At 25.0% G+C, this 19,360-nt stretch overlaps 2 protein-coding genes across 2 annotated transcripts; one reads left to right on the top strand and one right to left on the bottom strand.

The window, feature by feature from the left end:
- The first annotated feature begins 2,776 nt into the window (after positions 1-2,776).
- LOC145834585 (sulfotransferase 2A2-like) lies at positions 2,777-6,625 on the top strand. The gene is made up of 7 exons (XM_082942056.1): positions 2,777-3,051; positions 3,805-3,921; positions 4,105-4,214; positions 4,987-5,128; positions 5,184-5,299; positions 5,570-5,720; positions 5,873-6,625. The coding sequence occupies exons 1-7, from the start codon at positions 2,799-2,801 to the stop codon at positions 5,983-5,985; spliced, it is 1,002 nt and encodes a 333-aa protein (XP_082798182.1). The 5' UTR covers positions 2,777-2,798; the 3' UTR covers positions 5,986-6,625.
- Positions 6,626-9,079: 2,454 nt separating this feature from the next.
- On the bottom strand, positions 9,080-14,624 carry LOC145833507 (monocarboxylate transporter 12-like). The gene is made up of 7 exons (XM_082940679.1): positions 14,402-14,624; positions 13,645-13,788; positions 13,310-13,455; positions 12,476-12,628; positions 10,564-10,759; positions 9,629-9,881; positions 9,080-9,308 (listed from the first exon to the last, which is right to left on the bottom strand). Exons 1-7 carry the CDS (start codon positions 14,622-14,624, stop codon positions 9,080-9,082), a joined length of 1,344 nt encoding a protein of 447 aa, XP_082796805.1.
- Positions 14,625-19,360: the final 4,736 nt, after the last annotated feature.

Raw genomic sequence — 19,360 nt, 5'->3', positions numbered from 1 at the left:
TTAATTTTAGACTTGGACTTTTAAAAGCAGCTAAGCGCTGTTTTAAAAGATTGTTCTTTAGACTGTTAGAACTTAAAAATTTTTAGTTTTGTACAATATTCAAAATTGCTAAAATGTAAACTTTATACAATAACAACAATTTGCAAATTGCTTGACTTATTAAACTGACGCACGTTTCTATGTGTTAAACTAATAAAACATTTCTACGGAGTTTTTCATGATGCAGGTCTAAGTACAATAAGAGTCAGTCATATGAGGTAGTTATACAATATCCGTTTGTTCAACAGATCAATTACTAAGCAAATAATCGCTATTGTATACATGTTATTTTTTAGTAATTTTAAATCTTGTTTCGTTATCTCTATCAAAGTTTTTTTAGTTATTGAGGCTTTTAAACATTTAAAAAATATGTTTATGAACTTACTCCATATATGGCTTATATATAAATCAAACATAAGTATTTAATATTACTAATATACTTCAACAACAGGCCAATTATAAACCACAGTTGAGTAAATTACATTTGTTAAGTAAAAAAACATATCTTTTTCAAAAATTAAAACATATGTATTGATAAAAAATATTTCTTCAAAAAGTCAAAAAAAAATCGAATTAAATTATGCAAAACAAACTATTTTGAACTTTACGGATGAAATTTAAAAGTTACGAGCTTGTAGTTTGTATAAATAAACAGAAAAAACGTCAGATACTTTTGACTTTGATGAACAATTGAATAGTTTAGAAAATTATTTCTGCATATAAATTTTAAGTTGTGGCATCGGATTACCGAAAACCAAAACAAAATAATTCTGTGTAAAGTATTAAACAAAATTAAATAATCGATTGGTTTTAGTTAGACTTAAGCTTAATGCTGTCTTGCGTTACTTTGAAAGATTTCAACTATCAACAAACAAACAATTACGTCCATACTTTATGTTAAATATTATAAGTTCATATCGGAATTTTGGAAGATATTTTTAATTTAAAACAAGAAATATTAAATACACAAATGTAAGTCGCAACAGCTGGATTATAATATACCAAAATAAAAACTATATTATCCTAATTGGGGTTTTTGTTTTAGAAAAAACAGCTGATGATAGCTATAAATTAAATGATAATATATTTTGTTTTTGTTTATCAAAACTTTGTAATGAAAAGATTAACGTGTTCTTAAAATAAGTTTTAACAATAAGTAAAATATATAAGAGCAATAAGTAAATATGTTATCTGAGTTCAATTAAGTTTAAAAAAAGAATGCTCGACAACCATTAAGTAGAGATAAGGTTTCATTTAAAGTTAGTTTTCAAAGTTTAACAACATTAATTGAAATATATTAAATGTATTTATATGATTCAAGTTATAACATTAATCAAATCGTAACAGAATAAATCTTTAATGAGTTGTGCAGAAGTGTTCAGAGAAACTGTATTTCAATGGTTGTATGATTAAAGTAGACAATGTTGACGAATGTTAGTTAAAATAATATTCTATTCAAAAAGGCGGGCTCACTAGTTTTAAAACTTTTTAATCTTTTTAAGATAGTTTTGTTACTTTGTATTTCTGACCTTAAATAAAAAAGTTTTTTGAACAGTTCACGTAAACTTTTATACAATCTTATTACTGAGACTTAAAAGGTTAGGTAAGTCAAGTAAAATAATCAAATACCAGTTTTATTTCTGTAAGCTTTTATTTTAAATAATCAGTAAAGATTTTAAAACATAACTGTACAAAATACCAAAATACTTAAAAAAAGTTGTTTGTTATATTTGTATTATATATTTGAATCAATATAATAATGATAATAATAATATTATAATATCCTGTAATATTACTAGTTTTTGTCTTTCCTATAGTTTTTAATCAAAACCGTTTTGTTGTATAGTTTCTAGTTGTTAAAAGCGATAGTTTTGTTTTGAGTTATTATTTAAGTTTAGTTGTAGTTTTTAGTTACTTTTGTATTCATCCAAATACTATTAGGAAAATAAAAAGTAAATTATAACAAAATAAGAGATATTAATTTGAAAAATACTGAAAAATTATTTTAATTATGTATATATTTTAATAATCATACATATTTTAGTCTTAGTTTTTCAGAAACTCTAAATTTAATTACAGTTTAAAAAATTTCTATAAAAAAGTATGAAATTTTACCATATTTTACGAGTTAATTATTAAGATTTCGGACTAATAAATTAACAAAATAAATTCCAATTTAAACTAAAATACAGATTCTACAAAAAACTGTGAAAGATGTGATTTGTATTATTCATGTTAATATGATTTAGTCTTAAAAAGTTGTGTTGCTTTGAAATTTTAGAAAAAAAGAAACATTTTATATATTTTTTTTATCTATTAAAAGAAATTCTGATTGTTCCTTAATTAGTGCAATATATCATTTAAAACTATTTTATAGTTTTTAACAATTACTACCAGCAAATGTTTGCTAAACTTCTTTTAAATTTTACTAGCGATGCATGACTGCTTAACAAACACACATGACTTGCATTTCAAAAAGTCAAAACATTAAATTTACTTGATTGTAAGCGCTTTAAATTCTGTAGGTCGAAGCTACTGAAGCATTCGTTTATAGTTTTTAGCATAAGACACATTGATTTTTTTTATCTATGTTTATATATGTATATTCGTATTATGATTTAGATCTGTTAAAAAAGTTTATTTAATAGATACCAACTACAATTATTATAATAAAAAAAGTTGTATATTAAAAGATAATTTTTTACTTCAAAAAATCTAATACTTTTTCATAGTTTAATAAGAAAAAAAGGGTATATAAAATGGGTACCATTCCAAACTTCAAAGGCATGATAGACCCGATCGTTGCAGCTTTGCCGGACGACAAGAAGCACTTGGAAAGGGAAATAGAGCGAATATTCTCGGACAGCATGAGGGCGAAACAAGTGGTGGATGACGGAAGCACTCCTCCGTTCAAAATATGCCCCCCATTCAACCCCCAGGTCGTCAGCTGGACGAAGAAGCACTGGCAGCCGCGTGATGATGACGTAATAATAGTCAGTTTCATGAAAACAGGTTGTTAGTTGTTTGTATTTGAGGTGTTGCTGTTGATTTAGTTTTGGGAAAACTTGCATTATGAATTTTAAAGTTTGAATAATATTAGCGTTTGCGCTAAAAAATTTGTTTTACAACTGCAACTTGGAAAACAAATAAGTAAAACTATAAAATATTTTTTTGCTGCATACAATGTTCTGATAATTTTTTTTGCTTAAAAAGCTTGATTATCAAAATTAACATAGATAAAAAAGTACAAATTGTTTAGCAAAATCAATCAAATTTTATCTAAAAAAGTAATAATGAAGTAAAGGTTGTACTCTAAATTCGAAAGACCGGAATAAAGCTTATTAAGATATTAATTTTTGAATTATGTAAATAAAAAAAATATTATTCAACAAATTTCCTTTTGATGTACTGTATACCAAAGAAACAAAAAATGTTAAAAATTACTAAATAAAATTAAAGGAAATAAAGTAGAGCTAACATCTTTTTAGTTAGTGAAACTGTATAATATAGCATCTTTAATAAAAAATAAATCAAAAGTACTAATTTAAAAGTTTAGTTTTTATTTAGTATTCTACAAAGAAGTGAACGATTAAAATTTTACTGTTCACAGCGATATAAAATTCAAGTTAATAACACAATTATAGGCTTTCGAAATAAAAACAGTTAAGTATGAAGTTTAGTTTCTTAAACCGAAAATTAGAGCGCTTTAAAATTAAGTTCACAATTTCTTAAAGCAGTATATCAGCTATCAATAATTTTTTCAAGGAACAACATGGAATAGAGAAATAATGCGTCGAATTTTGTACAAGAACGATGAGAAGGCGTATAAAACAAGCAAGCTGTTCCAATCACCACAACTAGGTTACCTGGAGAGCGGATCAGGTTATTAAAATATAAAAGTTTTAACAATATATTCAACAATATATGTTTCTTACGACAATATATTCAACATTTGTTAACGCGTATCTTTCTGGTCTACGAAAAATAGCTTTGTTATTTTTTAAACTGTAAAGACTTGTGGTTTTAGTTTTCCTAAACTGTACTCACGAAATCATTTTGATTCAGCCGCAAAATATGACGTGATAGAGAGTGTCAGATCGGATCGTTGGGTTTGGACGACTCATCTGTTTTCAGAGCTTCTAGACGTTGAAAAGATTCTTAAAACAAACGCAAAGGTTTTTTTTAAACTCATTTCAAAACAATTTAAAAATAGTTACATTAATCTAAGTATGTATGATTTTGTATAAAACATAACTTTAGTTAATAAGAATTGAAGTTTAACACATAGTTGTTTATATTTGGCAAAACTTCTGCAATACTCTACTTTTATAACTTAATAATTATTTTTTTTAAGTTTTTTTTTCTGAAAAACTCTTCGTACACTTATTCATGAAATTTAATCAATGTTTATTTATTTTTTATTAAAGTATTGGTTTCGTTATTTAAGTTTTTAGTTATAGTTTTTAAAGTATGATTAACTATTTAAAATGTTTGTAAAAAATTAGTAGGTTTGAAAATTAAAATAAAATTTTTAAGTAAATAACAAATTTTGAATATAAACTTTAATTTTAATATCTATATTTAGTTTTAATAGTGTACTAGTTGGTTACATATTTTATAATATATATATATATTTATATAAATATATAGTATATATTTAAAATCACATATTTTTGTTTGTTCTATCCTTGAAGTTACTTTGTTATTTGGTCAAATCTTAGTGTACCATATTTTAAAACGTTTTTCGTACTTTGAAACCAGATAAAAAGTATTCAGTTTTAATAATAAATTGTAAGTGTACAGCTATTTTCTAGCTAGTCATTTTAGTTTTTGTGAAAATTTATTTTAAATTTACAAAAAAGAAGTTTTTATTATACTACTAAGTATTTAGCTTTAAAACAAAAAACAATTTTGTTGAAGCTTATACAATTTTTGAACTTTTCAAAGATTATTTATCCACTGAGAAATCCAAAAGATGTGTTGATTTCAATAAAGAAGTTTGTGGAGTCGATGCCATGGATGAAGAACCCGAACTTCAAAAAATATTTTCCCGATGACATTGCCGAATTCACAAACTCATATATGGAAGGTTTGTTCTCTAATTGAAGTTTGATTTCTTATCCATATACTTTGTGTCTTTTTAGGAAAGTTACCATTATACACAAAAGAGGGAGAATGGTATCCGCACCATATAAGATCGTGGATGAAATACAAGGATCATCCTAACTTCCATTACGTGTTCTATGAAGATTTGATACAGGCTGGTTACATTTAGTAATAAGTCACTTGAACAAGGTAAACTATATGCACTGACATCAATGTCAAATCAAACTTAACAACAAAAATTGAAACAAAAACTTTGAAATCTTCTAGTAGAGTCTAATATAAGGTATGTATTAAAACTAAGTTTTAAATATTCCAGATCCAAAAACCCTTTACTACTTCTGATTTTAGCACTAAAAAGATTTACCTTAATCGCTAAACAGCATTTAATTTTTTTCATAACAGTTTTTATTATTTACTTAAACAGAATCCATTAGAAGAAATACAGAAGATTTGTGAGCATGTGGGCGTAAAACTTAACAGAGATGACCTCGAAGCGATAGTCGAAAAAACTTCGTTTGATACGATGAAAGAAGCTGCTGAAAAAGAACCATCTGTCGTCAAAATGTTCAGAAAAGGTAGAAGTTTATGTTTGTTAAAACTTATAGAACTGTTTGTTTTTAAGTATTTTAAGTGAAGTTCTTTGAGAAAGTTGAAGAAAATACTATACTAAACTGTTTAATCATTAAATATGAATTGTTGTTTTTTTACTGAAAAATATAAACACAAGGTGGTGTTGGTGGTTGGAAAAACTTTCTATCGGAAGACTTGTCTATGCAGGTTGAAGCAAAATTCACAAAAGATATTGGAGATTTAAATTTAAACTTTACTTACGAGCTTTGATTTATTTGTTATCAAACTTTACTAAATAATTGTATATAATTTTATCAAACACTCAAGTGCAATTGTAGTTAATAAGTATTTATTGTTTAAAATGTTGTTTTTTGTAGTTTTTGTAATTTGATCAAGCTACTGTTTAGTTTTACCAAATTTTAAAGTTTCTAACATTCTCTTAAAATTATTTTTTATTAAAAAAATAAAAACTAATTTGAGTTTAGGTAGGTATCACGATATTGAGTGTTTTTATTAGACTTAATTTGATGTAACGGTAGAACAATAAATTCTTTAAGTATTCATGATAAATTTTACGTGATACTATACAAATTTTGCATGATAAAATAGTTACAACAACTGAGGATCTCTTATATGCAAGTATAGGAGTGAAACATTGTTTTTTAGTAATAAACTGTTAAAATAAATATTGGATAAAAATCTCCTTAAAAACATTTAAGTCCTTTAAATTGTTTAATTTAAAACAAGTTACAATATGATAAAATAGTTTAAGTTTTAAAATAAACAGTTAGTTAAAATCCTGGAAAAGACGTTAAACTGTATCTAAGTAGTGTACGACTCGATAACAAGAAGGTTTTTTTCGTACACTAGGTCCTAACACCAACATTTATTTTTTGCCTATTTTTTGTCGTTCAATAAACTATCATCGTATTTTGCTCGCTTTGTTTTGTAATTGTTTAACTTACATATATCAAATTTCAATTCTGAATGAAGGGATTTTTAACTGAAAGCCCTACTGGAAAATATGTTTTGCATTTAGAATATTTTATATATTCTTGATATATTTTACATCAACTTTTATTTTAATAAAACTAATTAAGATATTACTAATATACTTGTACTTTTACTGAAAAGTTTATGGTTTTTGTTGTTAAATAGAACCAGTGCAGTTGTTGAAGTGAAAACAAAGAGTGTTCAAAACATGTATTGTAAATTTAATATTTCTATCAATTTTTCATTTAATCATACACAACTTTTCGAATAAAATGAAAGCCCAGTATCTACTCATGCATTGTAACAATAATACGCAACATTACTAGTCATTTAAAAGTTTACTAATTAATAAAAACATACTTTTTTAAACTGCTTATTATACTACTTGGAAAAAAACTTCAAAAAAACTGAAAAAAAAAAAACGACTGCTTTTAAAAGTTATCAAATAAAAGACGTATGGTTTGTAAAAAGATGTTAAAATCATAATCAGCTGCAAAACTAATAGTTGAAAGCTAAAATAGTTTTAAAATTAGACACAAACAAACAAAGGATGTAAAACGTTTACTGTAAAACGTTATTTTAAAATTGTTTATATACCGAAAAAAGGAGTTATGTACTGAGCAATTATAATAAATACTAGAATAAAATTTTATCCTTTTCTAAGATTTACAACAAATAATTTATTTGTTGTAAATAATAAACAAACAAATAAACAAAACATAGTTGCTTTCCAAAAAGGAACAAGTACAAAAACTTCTGAACTTTAAAGTTTAACTAGAAAAAATAAAAAAAACAATAATAGTAGATTAAGATGTACAATTAGTTAGTTCAAGTTCAAAGAAGAAAACAAAACAGTCTAACAGATATTTTTAAGGCATTATGGCTAAGAATATAATTTGCTACTAAACTGTGTACTTTTGTTTAATTTAGCTTTTAATTTTAGAGATGTTATATATACTTATATGTTTCTTAGTCATTAGTTTTTAAGTTCTACGTAATCGTTTTATTACAGCTTAATTCCCACAATATACAACGTTTACGAGTGTAGCAAAAAGTATTTAAGTTTTGTATGTTTATTTTAATTAGAATAATTTAATTACTTTAAAGTACATAACTAGTTTAAACAGAAGCTAATATTTTAAGTTTGTTTTACATAATGAATAAATCAAGAAGTAAATGAAACGATCAAATACTTGCTAATATTTATCATAAAAAACTAAATAACCAATTATCCATAAAATAAAAGAGAAATAAAACATTAGAGTTTATGTTTAGCTATTAAAATGATGGTCTTTTAAAGTCTATTTGTTGTATGCACTTTTTAGTTCTTGTAAAACTTTTATTTATTTATTTTCTTTTATATTAAAATCTGAAAAAATAATTTTATTAAAATAATGTTTTTCTCTTATTAAAAAAAAATAAGTTAAGTACAAAAAACTAAACAGAACAAAAGCAAACAGGTAGTAGAATTAAAATAAAAGTTAACAGAAACAAATTTAATGATAAAGTAACTATCTAAGATTAATAATTTATACAAAGCTAGAGTCTAAATCCTGGTATGGTCTTAAAATTTTAAACAACTAAGTGATAAGCTGTTAAAAAAAGTCATTGCTTATCAACTTTAAGAAATTTATGCTTTTTAAACGTAAATTTAAATTTAGTTCCATATAAATTTCAGAAAAAAATAGCTAGTCAAAATACCAAAGCTGTAAGAATTCTATCAGTAAAGTAATTATTTAAAGAAAATTTAGGCTAAAGTTTAATAGTAATACGTTTAGATACCAAACTTTTATTTAGTACTACCACAAATTTACTGCTTTATAGCAGATAATCAAGTAAAATAATAAAACTAAAGTTTAGGCTAAAAGATTATAACACAAACGATTGCACTAAGTTTTAAGAATGTTTGAAATTTAATTAATGTTACCAATGTTAAAAAAAAAACTAAAGCTATATAAAGATACTAATTAAAATGTGCAATAATACTAAAAATATAGATTTTTTATAAAGATAGAATAAAACATGAAAAAGTCTTATAAATTAGATCAAGGTAAATAAGAAATATCAACTTACCTAAGTAACATATACAGTTGAAAAAATAAACTCAATTTAAAAGTTAAACTCTTTTCCGGACTTAAATTTATTTTTTTACTAAAAATTATTCCTAAAAATTAAGCGTTTGTTAAAAAAAGATCCTAGCGAAACAAGTTCACTGGAATATATACTAATAACAAATTATACAGTATCTTTTCTAAGGATACTGTAAAACTTGTTATTAGTTCTTAAAATTATTCATACATTATAAAACTCTATTTTCAGCATAAATTGATTTTATTATTTTAGTTAGTTTTCTTTTATTTTTACATTTAAGCTACATGTTTTGCTGCCTTGAACTCATAGCTCGAGTTTTACTTCTTTCAATGCAGAAGCTTGTGATGTAGATAACTACAGTGCCGCCGAGTAGCGTAATTCCGGACATCAGAAAAGAAAGACGAAAGCTCTTTGTTACGTCATAGATAAGACCGCCGACAAAAGGACCGATTAAGCCGCCAACTCCGTTCATAACCTCCAAGTAACCGAATGCGGTATCGACTAGATGACTATCTGTAAAGTAAACAAGCAATGCTAAAGTAGTGCTTAAAAAATATTTTTTAGTAAACTATTTGTTTGGAGGGAAATACTAAATTATTCAATAAATTTTCTAAACAGCTAAATAGACCTAAGGCAAGATTAAAGTACTGCATATAGTTCTTTTTAAGAATTTTTTTTTAACAAAAAACTAACACCCTCAGTCTATTTTCGTAAAGTTAATTTGACCAAAAATGAGTTAAAACTAAAATTAACAAATTATAAGCTATAAATTATAAAAATTGCCAAGTTCTTTTAAACTAATTAAAAGACTATTTAAATTATTTTCTACCTACCAAACATTTTTGGAACAACGATAAGTATTAGAGACCAGCTGCCGAACCCCGCGCCCAGTATGACGCAACAAACGAGCTGGGAACTGAAGCTCGTTGCCGAAGCGCTGAACAACGTAGCTGCTGACGTCACGATCCGCAATACGCAGTAGAGCTTGAAAGGGTTTATCTTCTTGCTGGCGTTGCACAAGGCTCCCCATAAGAATCTCGAAAGCATGTTGCTGAGTCCAATAGAAGCTGCAAGAATGGCTCCTGAAATAAGAATGATAGTTTTAGCAGAATGTAAGTTTTTCGATAAAAGTGTGGGTAAGTTTTTACCGTGTGTATCATACAAAAATCTTAAAAATAAGTAAAGTGTAATATTAATTGTTTATAAAGTTAAAACTTCAATATCAAATAATTTCAAATCTAAGATGTTTTACCGATTAAACAAAAATAATGAAGCCCTTTATAAGATTTAATATTTTTTTTATAAAAACTTTTAGTTGATAGTTTTGTGTATGTCAGCAAATGGCTAAGCCTTTTAAAGGAGTTTAAAACTTGTATGAAAGACATTATTTTTAAAGTATTAATTAACAAGCAATAATAATGAAAACTATTATTATACGCAGCCATATTTTACAGTTTACGGCATGAATAACGTTTAGTAAACTTATAAATTATTTTCGTTTTTAGTTAGAGTTAAATATTATTAATACTTTAATAAAATACTACAAATTTGTGCTAACTAAATTTAAAACTAGAATAATAGTGATATTCAAAAAGCTATAAATTAACCGATATTTTTTATGTTTAGTTACGTTAAAATAACTTAGTAATAGTATTAAACTAGCTGATTTTTTAAACTTGATGAAGTTTAAACTTAAGTTTCAATATTTATGAAAAAGTTAAACTTTTGAAAACGTTAAGTTTTACATTAAAACAAAAAAAAAACCTTGTTCTGATGTCATTTTGTACTCGAACTGAGCTCTCATCGGAGTAAGAGCAACAGCAATCATTATTGAAAAATAGAACGTAAAGTTACTTACTGCTCCTAAAAAAAAATATGGGTTCCACAAAGCTCTACGTGTCAAGTCCAAAAAGCTTTCTTTTTCTTTTGCTGATACCACTTTGGTTGTTTTGTTTTTGTCCTGTTGTAAATTTGGTTGTAGCTAAATAGTTAATACTGAAAACATATTAAAACACAAAAATCAACTATAAAAATATCATACTTTTAGTATTAACAACATGGTTCTAATTTTGCAATACAAAGTTTTAATAAATCGAAGTACTAACTTATAGTGACTAAATTTATAGGTAAGGTGTCAAAACTAAAAGTTAAACAAACATTTATGATACATAAAATATATTTTATGAAAACATTACTTAATTATCAGACAATATTTAGCTGCTTTGAAAGATTAGCTCTTAAGTAAAATATAAATCGATTACTGTAATAATACAGTTAATGGCAATTAAAACAAAAGAATGAGGCATAAAGTTGTAAGGAAAATTACTGTAGTATTTGTAGCTTTAAACGGAAGGTTTTAAACCAACTTTAATTCATATTTATTTACTCTTAGGATAAATTTTATTGTATTAGCAGCCTAAAAGTATATTTTAAATAGTGATACCGGTGATAAAAAGTGAATAGTTTAAATAATATCTTTTTTCTTGAACTTGCTTAATATCTATAATTATATAAAGTATACAATTACAGTATACTACCGCTTAAGTACGCACTTTTTTTGGTACGCACCCCGCCTTAAGTACGCACTTATCCAGAAAAACAAAATCGAGTATCCATTCTCATTTCAGCATTAAAAATCCTAATAAGTTCCCTCATATTATCACGGAAGATATATGTTGGCTTTGGTGGTGCAATTTTACCTTTATTCTTAGACTTGTTCCATAGAGTCATTTTCTGACGCTTTCAATCCATTTTTATAAATTTCTCTAATTTTTTAAAATTTCTAAACTTTTTTTATTCAAAAACTTTCAGAATATCTGCAAAAGAAAGGCTAATTTTAATGTGACATACTATAAAACTAGTTAACCACAAAATCAAGTTACAAATTTTATAAAGTCAAAATAAACATATAAAAAGAAGCAACAACAACAAAAAACTAAAGTTAAAAAAAAAATAATGAGCATCTTATCATTGTGCACTTATAGTATAAATGTTTTTACTGATATAAACTTTCTTACAAAAACAGTTCTGAAAAGTTTTTCTTTAAAAAAAAAAATCAAACACTTTTAAACTAATGGAAAATTATAATAGATGTATTACTTTCTAAATTAAATGTTTAATAAAATTCTTAGCTGTAATGTATGTATTAATTATGTAGGAACTTTTTATAGAAAAAATAAATCATGTTAAAATCTATTAAAAAAATTTGCCGATTAGAATTATGTATTAAATATTATTTAAAATAAAAAGACTTCTTTATTTGGCTTAATTATTTGGTGGCTAGTTGTAAGAAAGAAAACAAACAACTAAATTTCATATTATACTATGTCGTCAAAAAGTACGCACTACCCGTGCTAAGTACGCATTTTTTGGGCGGGTTCAATTTGCGTACTTCAGCGGTAGTCTACTGTATGTATAAGTTTCTGTTAGCAGTTTTAATATTATTTTTTGTATCAAGCGATTCTAAGAGTTACATAATATGTGTACAGTCATTTCATGAAATATTCATTCGATTCTCATTGATAGTAATATAAATTAGTTGCACAAAAGGTCACAGGTGAAAATCTAAATGATTGTTTCAAATAATACAAGTTTAAATTTCGAGAAAGCTTTCAAAATTTAGAGGACAGATTAGTTGTGCTTTTACCGCAATGAGATCTCTTACTATCAAACTAACTTTAGTGTCTTCACTAGCTTCTTTGAAATCGCTCTTTTCACCTACCACGCAACCTTCAGTAATATCAACAGGAAACATAGTTGATGCACTTACGCACATGTTAGCCATGACTCCAGAAAGTATCAAAACTGCTCCTCTCCACCCGTATATCCTCTGAAAAAACATAATTTATTTCTAAAAACTGTGAACAAAGTCTTGGATATAAAATATTTAGAGATTAAACAGTTAGTAAGTTTTCATTTAAATTTTGAATAATGCGATATATTTTATTGCTTAAATTAGCTGGATTTTGTTTTTTAATAAAATAGTAGAAACTCAAAACTAAAACTACTACTTTTACAGTTAGTGTTTCAATAGCATATCCAGTAAACTTAAAAAAAAATTTAAAGTTAATGAAAAACTTTCAAAACAACATCAAATACAAGTGAATATCATACTTAAAAATTGTTTCAATGATATTGTTAAAGTAAAAGTTAGAAATTTTTATAAAAAATTACCAAAATTTTAATCAATTTTCTTTTTTTAGTTTCTAATTTGAAGACACGTGAAAAAATTGCATCCTAATTTTGTAAAAATACAACAAAATTATAAAAGCTAAAGATATCAAAAAGAAGCTTAAGAATGTTATTATAGTAACAATAGGTTTTTGTTTTAAACTTTACTTTTTCTTTATAGTATCTTTTTTTTTATACAGTGAGTACATTTAGAGTTTTGTTTTGCAGTCTTTAAAGATAACCGAACCAAATCAGTAGTTTTATGTTTTTTCGCGACTTAGCAATTTCTATCATTTTTACAACCTTAGCTTGAAAATAGATATAAGCAACAATAACAAACCTCAAGTTTTTCGATGACAACAGGAAATACACAACTGCCAACACCGGCTCCGCTTAGGATGAAACCCATGAAAATTGCATATTTTTTATCAAAATATCGTCTCATTATCATGATTGATGGTGTAGTGCACATTCCTATTCCAAATCCTTTAAAATTTAGACTCAAGTTTAGCCAAAAACAATAGTCTTAGATTATTGAACTTACTAATATTGTTTTACACATTTGGAACTTCGTTAAGTAAAGGTTTTTTATTTATTATTTGATTATAAGGAAAATATCAAATTATTAAAGTTGCTTTTCTTTAATTAATCTAATAATATTTGATTAAAAATAACCTCCAAAAAACCCGTAAAAGATAAATATTTGAGTGAGGTTTGTAGCAAAGGATGTTAGAAACAATCCAACGGTAGCTATTATCCCTCCAAACATATGAGTTTTACGGTGGTCAAATTTGTTGCAAAGGTAGCTTGAAATTGGTGCTGTTTTCATAAAAGTTTTACAGAAGATATTTTATATAACCATACTTTAGTTAAAAAAAATTTTCTAAACTGATCACTAAGCGAGTTTTAAAAATCAAACTATATGTTTAAATATTTATATACCATTTGCAACTTTGTATATAGAGATTATTCATATTAATTTATATTTTATTTCACAATGCTTTTCAAAACTATACGAGTTTCATTGTCAAGTGGAAAACGCTACATGAATTTGAAAAATTATTGGTTAGTAAAACAATTTAAAAAATAATTTAAATCATGACGTATGGATAAGTTCAAATAAATACAGACTTTAAAGTTAAGCAAGTAAAACTAATTTAAAGATATGTTAATAAATAAGTTGTTATTAATTTTGCTTATCCATTAAATGCTATTTGCGTCTTTAATTTAGGTCGTTCTTCCTCAATCATATATAAATACGTTTAAAAACCATCTTTAATAGTACATATGCTTAAATACTTTTTTTTTTAAGTTTTAAATGTGTTTAAGAATAGTTTATTTCGGTTATCCTTACAAATTACTGTTGTAAAAATAAACTTAGTAACAAACAACAGCATTCTAACTCTAAGAATTTTTTCGTGTAATAACTTACCAACAAGTGAAATGATTCCGCCAGCGGCGCTACCGACTAATGACGTCATGGCAGAAGTTGAGGAGAATTCAATTTTCCATGCCGGAGTTAGAACGGAATAACCAAGGTAGATAGCTCCCGCAAGGATATGGGTTACGAAGGACGCCACAGCCACCATGTAGCTCCATCCAGTGTCGACATTTGCACGACGTGATCGTGATTTAGTACGAACGTTTGACTTCATTAAAGCTTTTAAATCGTTTTAAAGTATGAGCGTTTGAAAGCTTTATGTATTCAGCAGTAACTTTTCCAAGTAAAATTTATAAGTTGATGCTCGAAAACAAAAATGTACTTGAGTATATGTTTTACATAAAACCTATAACTGTAAATCAAAAATACTTTAGTTTATAAGTATAAAACATAGTTATTTTAATTTAACCGAAACTTTGCAACATTAATGCTTTATTTTGATAACATCTTACTAACGGATTACTCATACACTTACTCAAGAAATTTTAATAAAGGTTTTTTATACTTTTAATTATTCATACAGCTTTTACTTCTATTTCTTAAGAAAAGAATTATTATAGGCTACAAGTGTAAATCTCGTTGCATTTAAAAGCCATCAATTAATTTAAGTTCTGTACTTTATGAAAAACTTTTTCAAGGTTGTGTAATATATTCTACTTAACTTAATAAACTTTTAAAAAATAATAATATTCTACCATTAGGTAAAACTTTATTATTAAAAAAGTCAATACTTAAACTTCAGCACCTGAGTACACAAGAATTAAGCAAAAAAATAAAAACAACTATAATAAAGGTCACAAGTTAGGATAACTACAACAATAAAGTAGTTGTAATACATAACAACAAAAATTTCACTAACAAATAAAAAATGCATTACTTATCACTAAAACTTCAAATAATGACGTATAATATCTAGGTATTAATTGTGAGATTATTTTAAATTTAAATTTTTCCAATTTAAATAGCTTATGGGTGTTATACTTTATGATTTTAGAAATTATATGAACATCTAAACATAAACTAATATTTATGTAATTAGTTACTTTGAAAGCTTAAAAGAGTTAGGTTTTCAATATTTTAAATAAGTTGCGTAAATTTAAACTTAATTTTGCTCATAAGTAAATAAAAAAATTGTTCCAAAGAAAGATGCTAACAATTCTAAAGCTATTCAACAAAGAATAAAAGTGATGAACAGCATTAATTTTAGAAAAATAAATTAAAGTGAAATTTCACAAAAATAAATGTAAAACAAAAACTTTACTACATTTGTTAGAGTAATAGTTAAGCAAAAACATGTTTAAAGTTAATTCTATTTTACTCAAGTTAAAATACAAAATTAAACTGATTAATCACAGTAGAATGTTTAACCTATACAGATTTTAGTAACAAGAACTTGGCATTAAACTCGCAAAACCCTTGTTTTAAAACTACGGGTCGGTCTTTTTATGTGTACTACTTAATGGGCACTATTTTATTAGTAGAGTTGCTGCAATCAAATCTGCCCATAGTTTTATGTGACTTCATTTAGGCGTTGCTGCAATTAAATGAAATTTTTGAACTTTTAATTTGTAAACAAACAACAAAAAGTGTCTAGGCCTCTAAAATATTGAACTCAAGTTTATTTTTATGCAATGTAAGCAATACTGGCTTAAGCAAAATATTGAAAATATTACATCAGTTTATTTCAAGTGTTAAAAGTTTGCTTATAGTTAAATTTATGAAAGCTTGTTTTTTTACAATAGCCAGATCAATTGAAAATTTAATGTGTCAATTTTTTATAAGTTTAATTTTGTTATAAAATTTGGTCAATATTTTTTTTGTTTTATTTTTATTTTGCCAATTTTTATCCCAAGAAAATATAATTTTCACAATTTATATATTTTGTATTGTATGTAATATTTTGTAATTTTTTTCACAAGATAAAACATTAAAAAGAAGTAAAAGTGTCAGCAGTAAAATAAGAGACTAGATAACAGAGTTTGTCATAACTTAATTTTATTTATTCGTTCAAGTAATTATTTTAAAAACTAAGTTTCGGTCAAAAACCTCGTCAGTGCTTTAATAAATCTTATTCAAAAAGAAGTTTGTAAAATAAATATTTTAGTTTGTAGAAAAAATTCATTATTTCTCCTCTAGTAGTTGAGATCTCTTTATTTGTTTTCTTAAAACCTAATTATAAAGTATAAATTAAAAACTTAATTGTTGCAAAATATAGAAAATAAACATTTATAAAGTAAAACAGTTGTAAAGTTAGTCTTTTTCGGTCAAAATATTTGTTATAATGCTCATTAAATGATTTTTATAAAATAATTTTTTTTTTGATAACAGTTATTACACAGCTTGAATAAAAACAAAATAAAATAAAATTTTAATGCGTACCTTTTGCAGGCACGTACCTTACGTGGATACATACTTCTTAAAGTGCGTACATTATCAATGCACTTACTTTGTTAAAAACACATTTTAAAGTTGTGGCTTGTTTCAGACTAGACTATTGCCCGAATTAAATGAACATGGTTTTAGTTTCAGTTTGATATTGTTGCACCATTATCTTAGTTAATTATCAAATTTATAGCTAAATATATTTTTGTTTGTATGAAATATAAATTACATAAATGTACTTACAAATAAAACAAATGGTTTATGTGTATTCGAGTTTTTTTTGTTTATAAAATCTTAAAATACAAAATGATATTTATAACAGGCCAAGCCACTACTTCTATATGTTTACTAAATATAATTTGCATAAATATACTTATAAATAAAATAAATGGTTTATGTGTGTTCAAATATTTTTTTTGTTTGTACAACTTTAAATACAAAAAAAAAAAAAATATTTATAATAGGCCAAGCCACCACTTCTGTAAGTTTACAAAATATACATTATATAAATATATTTATGAATAAAACAATCAGTTTATGTGTATTCAATTTTTTGTTCAGCTTTTTTTGTTTATAAAATCTTAACTACAAAAACTACCCATGATATTTATAAAAGGCCTTGCTACTATTTTATGTTTCATTTAATTGCAGCAACATCTCAATACTACCCATAATTTTAATGACATTACAACAAATTGTGGGCAGATTTGATTGCAGTGACTCTACCCATAAAGTAGAACCCATAAAATAGTACCCATAATAAGTTCTACCGTTAAATTACGTCACTTTACGTAATGCAATCTTGTAAAGCTACGTCACTTATACTTTGATTCTGTGTGTTTTGTATGCTGAAAAATATATAGGATGCTATTAAAAATTTGTCGCTTTTATATATGTAAGTTTAGATTTATAAATGTAAATTTTGGCTTTAATTTACGAAACAAATATGAATAAAATAGTTGTGAAATTTTTGTTTAAAAGAAAAAAAAGTAAATTTACTTAAACATTGTTTTAAATTTATTACTTTAAACTTAATTGACGAGTCTCTATAATCAAGTTGAAGTTGATAGTTTAAAATAGACATATAAAATTTAATCTAGTGAATAGTTGAAATGTTTGTGATAAACTGTTTTGAATGTTTCTTGCGGTAGTTATAACTTGCTTAAACATTTTTCTCATTTATATTTGACGTAGAGAAAAAAAATATAAAAATAAAAGTATGTTAACGTTTGTTTGCGAAAATAATAATTTAACCGCAAATAATATTGTTCATACTTTTTTGTGTGAAATTTAAGTTAAACGTTATCGTTATATATTGAAAAATTGAAAGCTAGTTTTAAACTAACAGAAATAAAAAGAATTGTTATCAATAAACTTTTAATGTTCATCAAATCTATATTTTTATGTGTTTTAAGTATTTTTTTGACCTATATAACCAGTTTAAAAATGTTCTTCTTGCAAATATTTTGAGATTTACAAAACTCAAGTCTTTAGTAATTTTTGTTACTGTTACATTTGTTGTTAAAGTAAGGCTTAGAAATTAAAAAATATTTAAGTTTGCTCATAAATTTGTTTAAAGTATAATTAGGAAAAGTATGAATTTTGAATGCCTTAATCATAAACAAAACTTTTTAAAATTCATTAAGTTTTTAGAAATAAAACAGAAAATCTTAAGCGTATGCTATACTATACAAATTGGTGTAATTGTTATTAAAAAACGTACAAACGAGTTACACTTAAGGTATCCGTAAAATATAAAAAGTTTTGTGTATTTTTTTAATTACTTTTTAAAAATTCTAAAACAACTTAATAACTATTAAATTATTAAATAAGTAATGATAGAAAAATATTGAAATAAAAGAGCAGTCGTTTTTAAAACATTCAGTAAACATTCTTTGTAAAAATAATTGTTATTAAAATATATAGGAACAGTATAATAAGTACTAACGAATAACCTAAAGTTTATTTAGTTGTTTTTAAAATTGTTTTTTTTTTATTTGTTAGTTAAACTTGAGCTAAACTAAGCTAACATTGGTATTTTATTCGATTACTTAGCCTATATAAACTAACTTTGTTATAGGTATGCATAAAATTTTATGTAATATCGTAGTGAGTATTTAGATCACATTTAGTGTATAATCTTCTTGTATTTGCCCTAAGCACTACTTTCTTTGTTTTTGACACCATTACTTAGTTTGAACTTACAAAAACTAATAGTTCATACAACGTATAAATATTTAAAATCTTAATGTAGTTTTAGTATCTATTTTCTAAAAGTATAATCTAAATATCGTCGATTAGAAACCTTAGTATAGTAGTATGAAGTCTGTTAACAAACTCTGCAGTCGAAAGAATTTAATCTATTTAAAGCTAAAAGTTTATGAGCTTTTGATAAACAAACACTAATAAACTGGAAAAAAAAGGCTAATCGAAAGAAAATGAGAAAAATTAAAGTATTAGTAATTTTAGAAACTTTAATAATCTAAATATTTAAAAAAATATTTATAAAAGTTTCGTCTAAGAGTTTTGAAACATATTTGTTTTTTACTATCAGTACAAAGAAGTTTT

This window comes from Thalia democratica, chromosome 4 (assembly GCF_965202585.1).
Source record: "Thalia democratica chromosome 4, ktThaDemo2.hap1.1, whole genome shotgun sequence".
Taxonomy (NCBI): domain Eukaryota; kingdom Metazoa; phylum Chordata; class Thaliacea; order Salpida; family Salpidae; genus Thalia; species Thalia democratica.
This window is presented reverse-complemented; position numbering and strand designations above follow the sequence as displayed.

What these genes read in the sequence shown, in the direction of transcription:
- LOC145834585 (XM_082942056.1), top strand. Translation starts at nt 2,799, where the DNA reads ATGGGTACCATTCCAAACTTCAAAGGCATGATAGACCCGATCGTTGCA. An exon ending in AGTCAGTTTCATGAAAACAG is followed by an intron (nt 3,052 to 3,804) that starts GTTGTTAGTTGT and finishes AATTTTTTCAAG; the next exon opens with GAACAACATGGAATAGAGAA. An exon ending in TTCTTAAAACAAACGCAAAG is followed by an intron (nt 4,215 to 4,986) that starts GTTTTTTTTAAA and finishes AACTTTTCAAAG; the next exon opens with ATTATTTATCCACTGAGAAA.
- LOC145833507 (XM_082940679.1), bottom strand. Translation starts at nt 14,624, where the DNA reads ATGAAGTCAAACGTTCGTACTAAATCACGATCACGTCGTGCAAATGTC. An exon ending in CTTTTACGGGTTTTTTGGAG is followed by an intron (nt 13,456 to 13,644) that starts GTTATTTTTAAT and finishes TAAATTTTAAAG; the next exon opens with GATTTGGAATAGGAATGTGC. An exon ending in TTGTCATCGAAAAACTTGAG is followed by an intron (nt 12,629 to 13,309) that starts GTTTGTTATTGT and finishes ATGTTTTTTCAG; the next exon opens with AGGATATACGGGTGGAGAGG.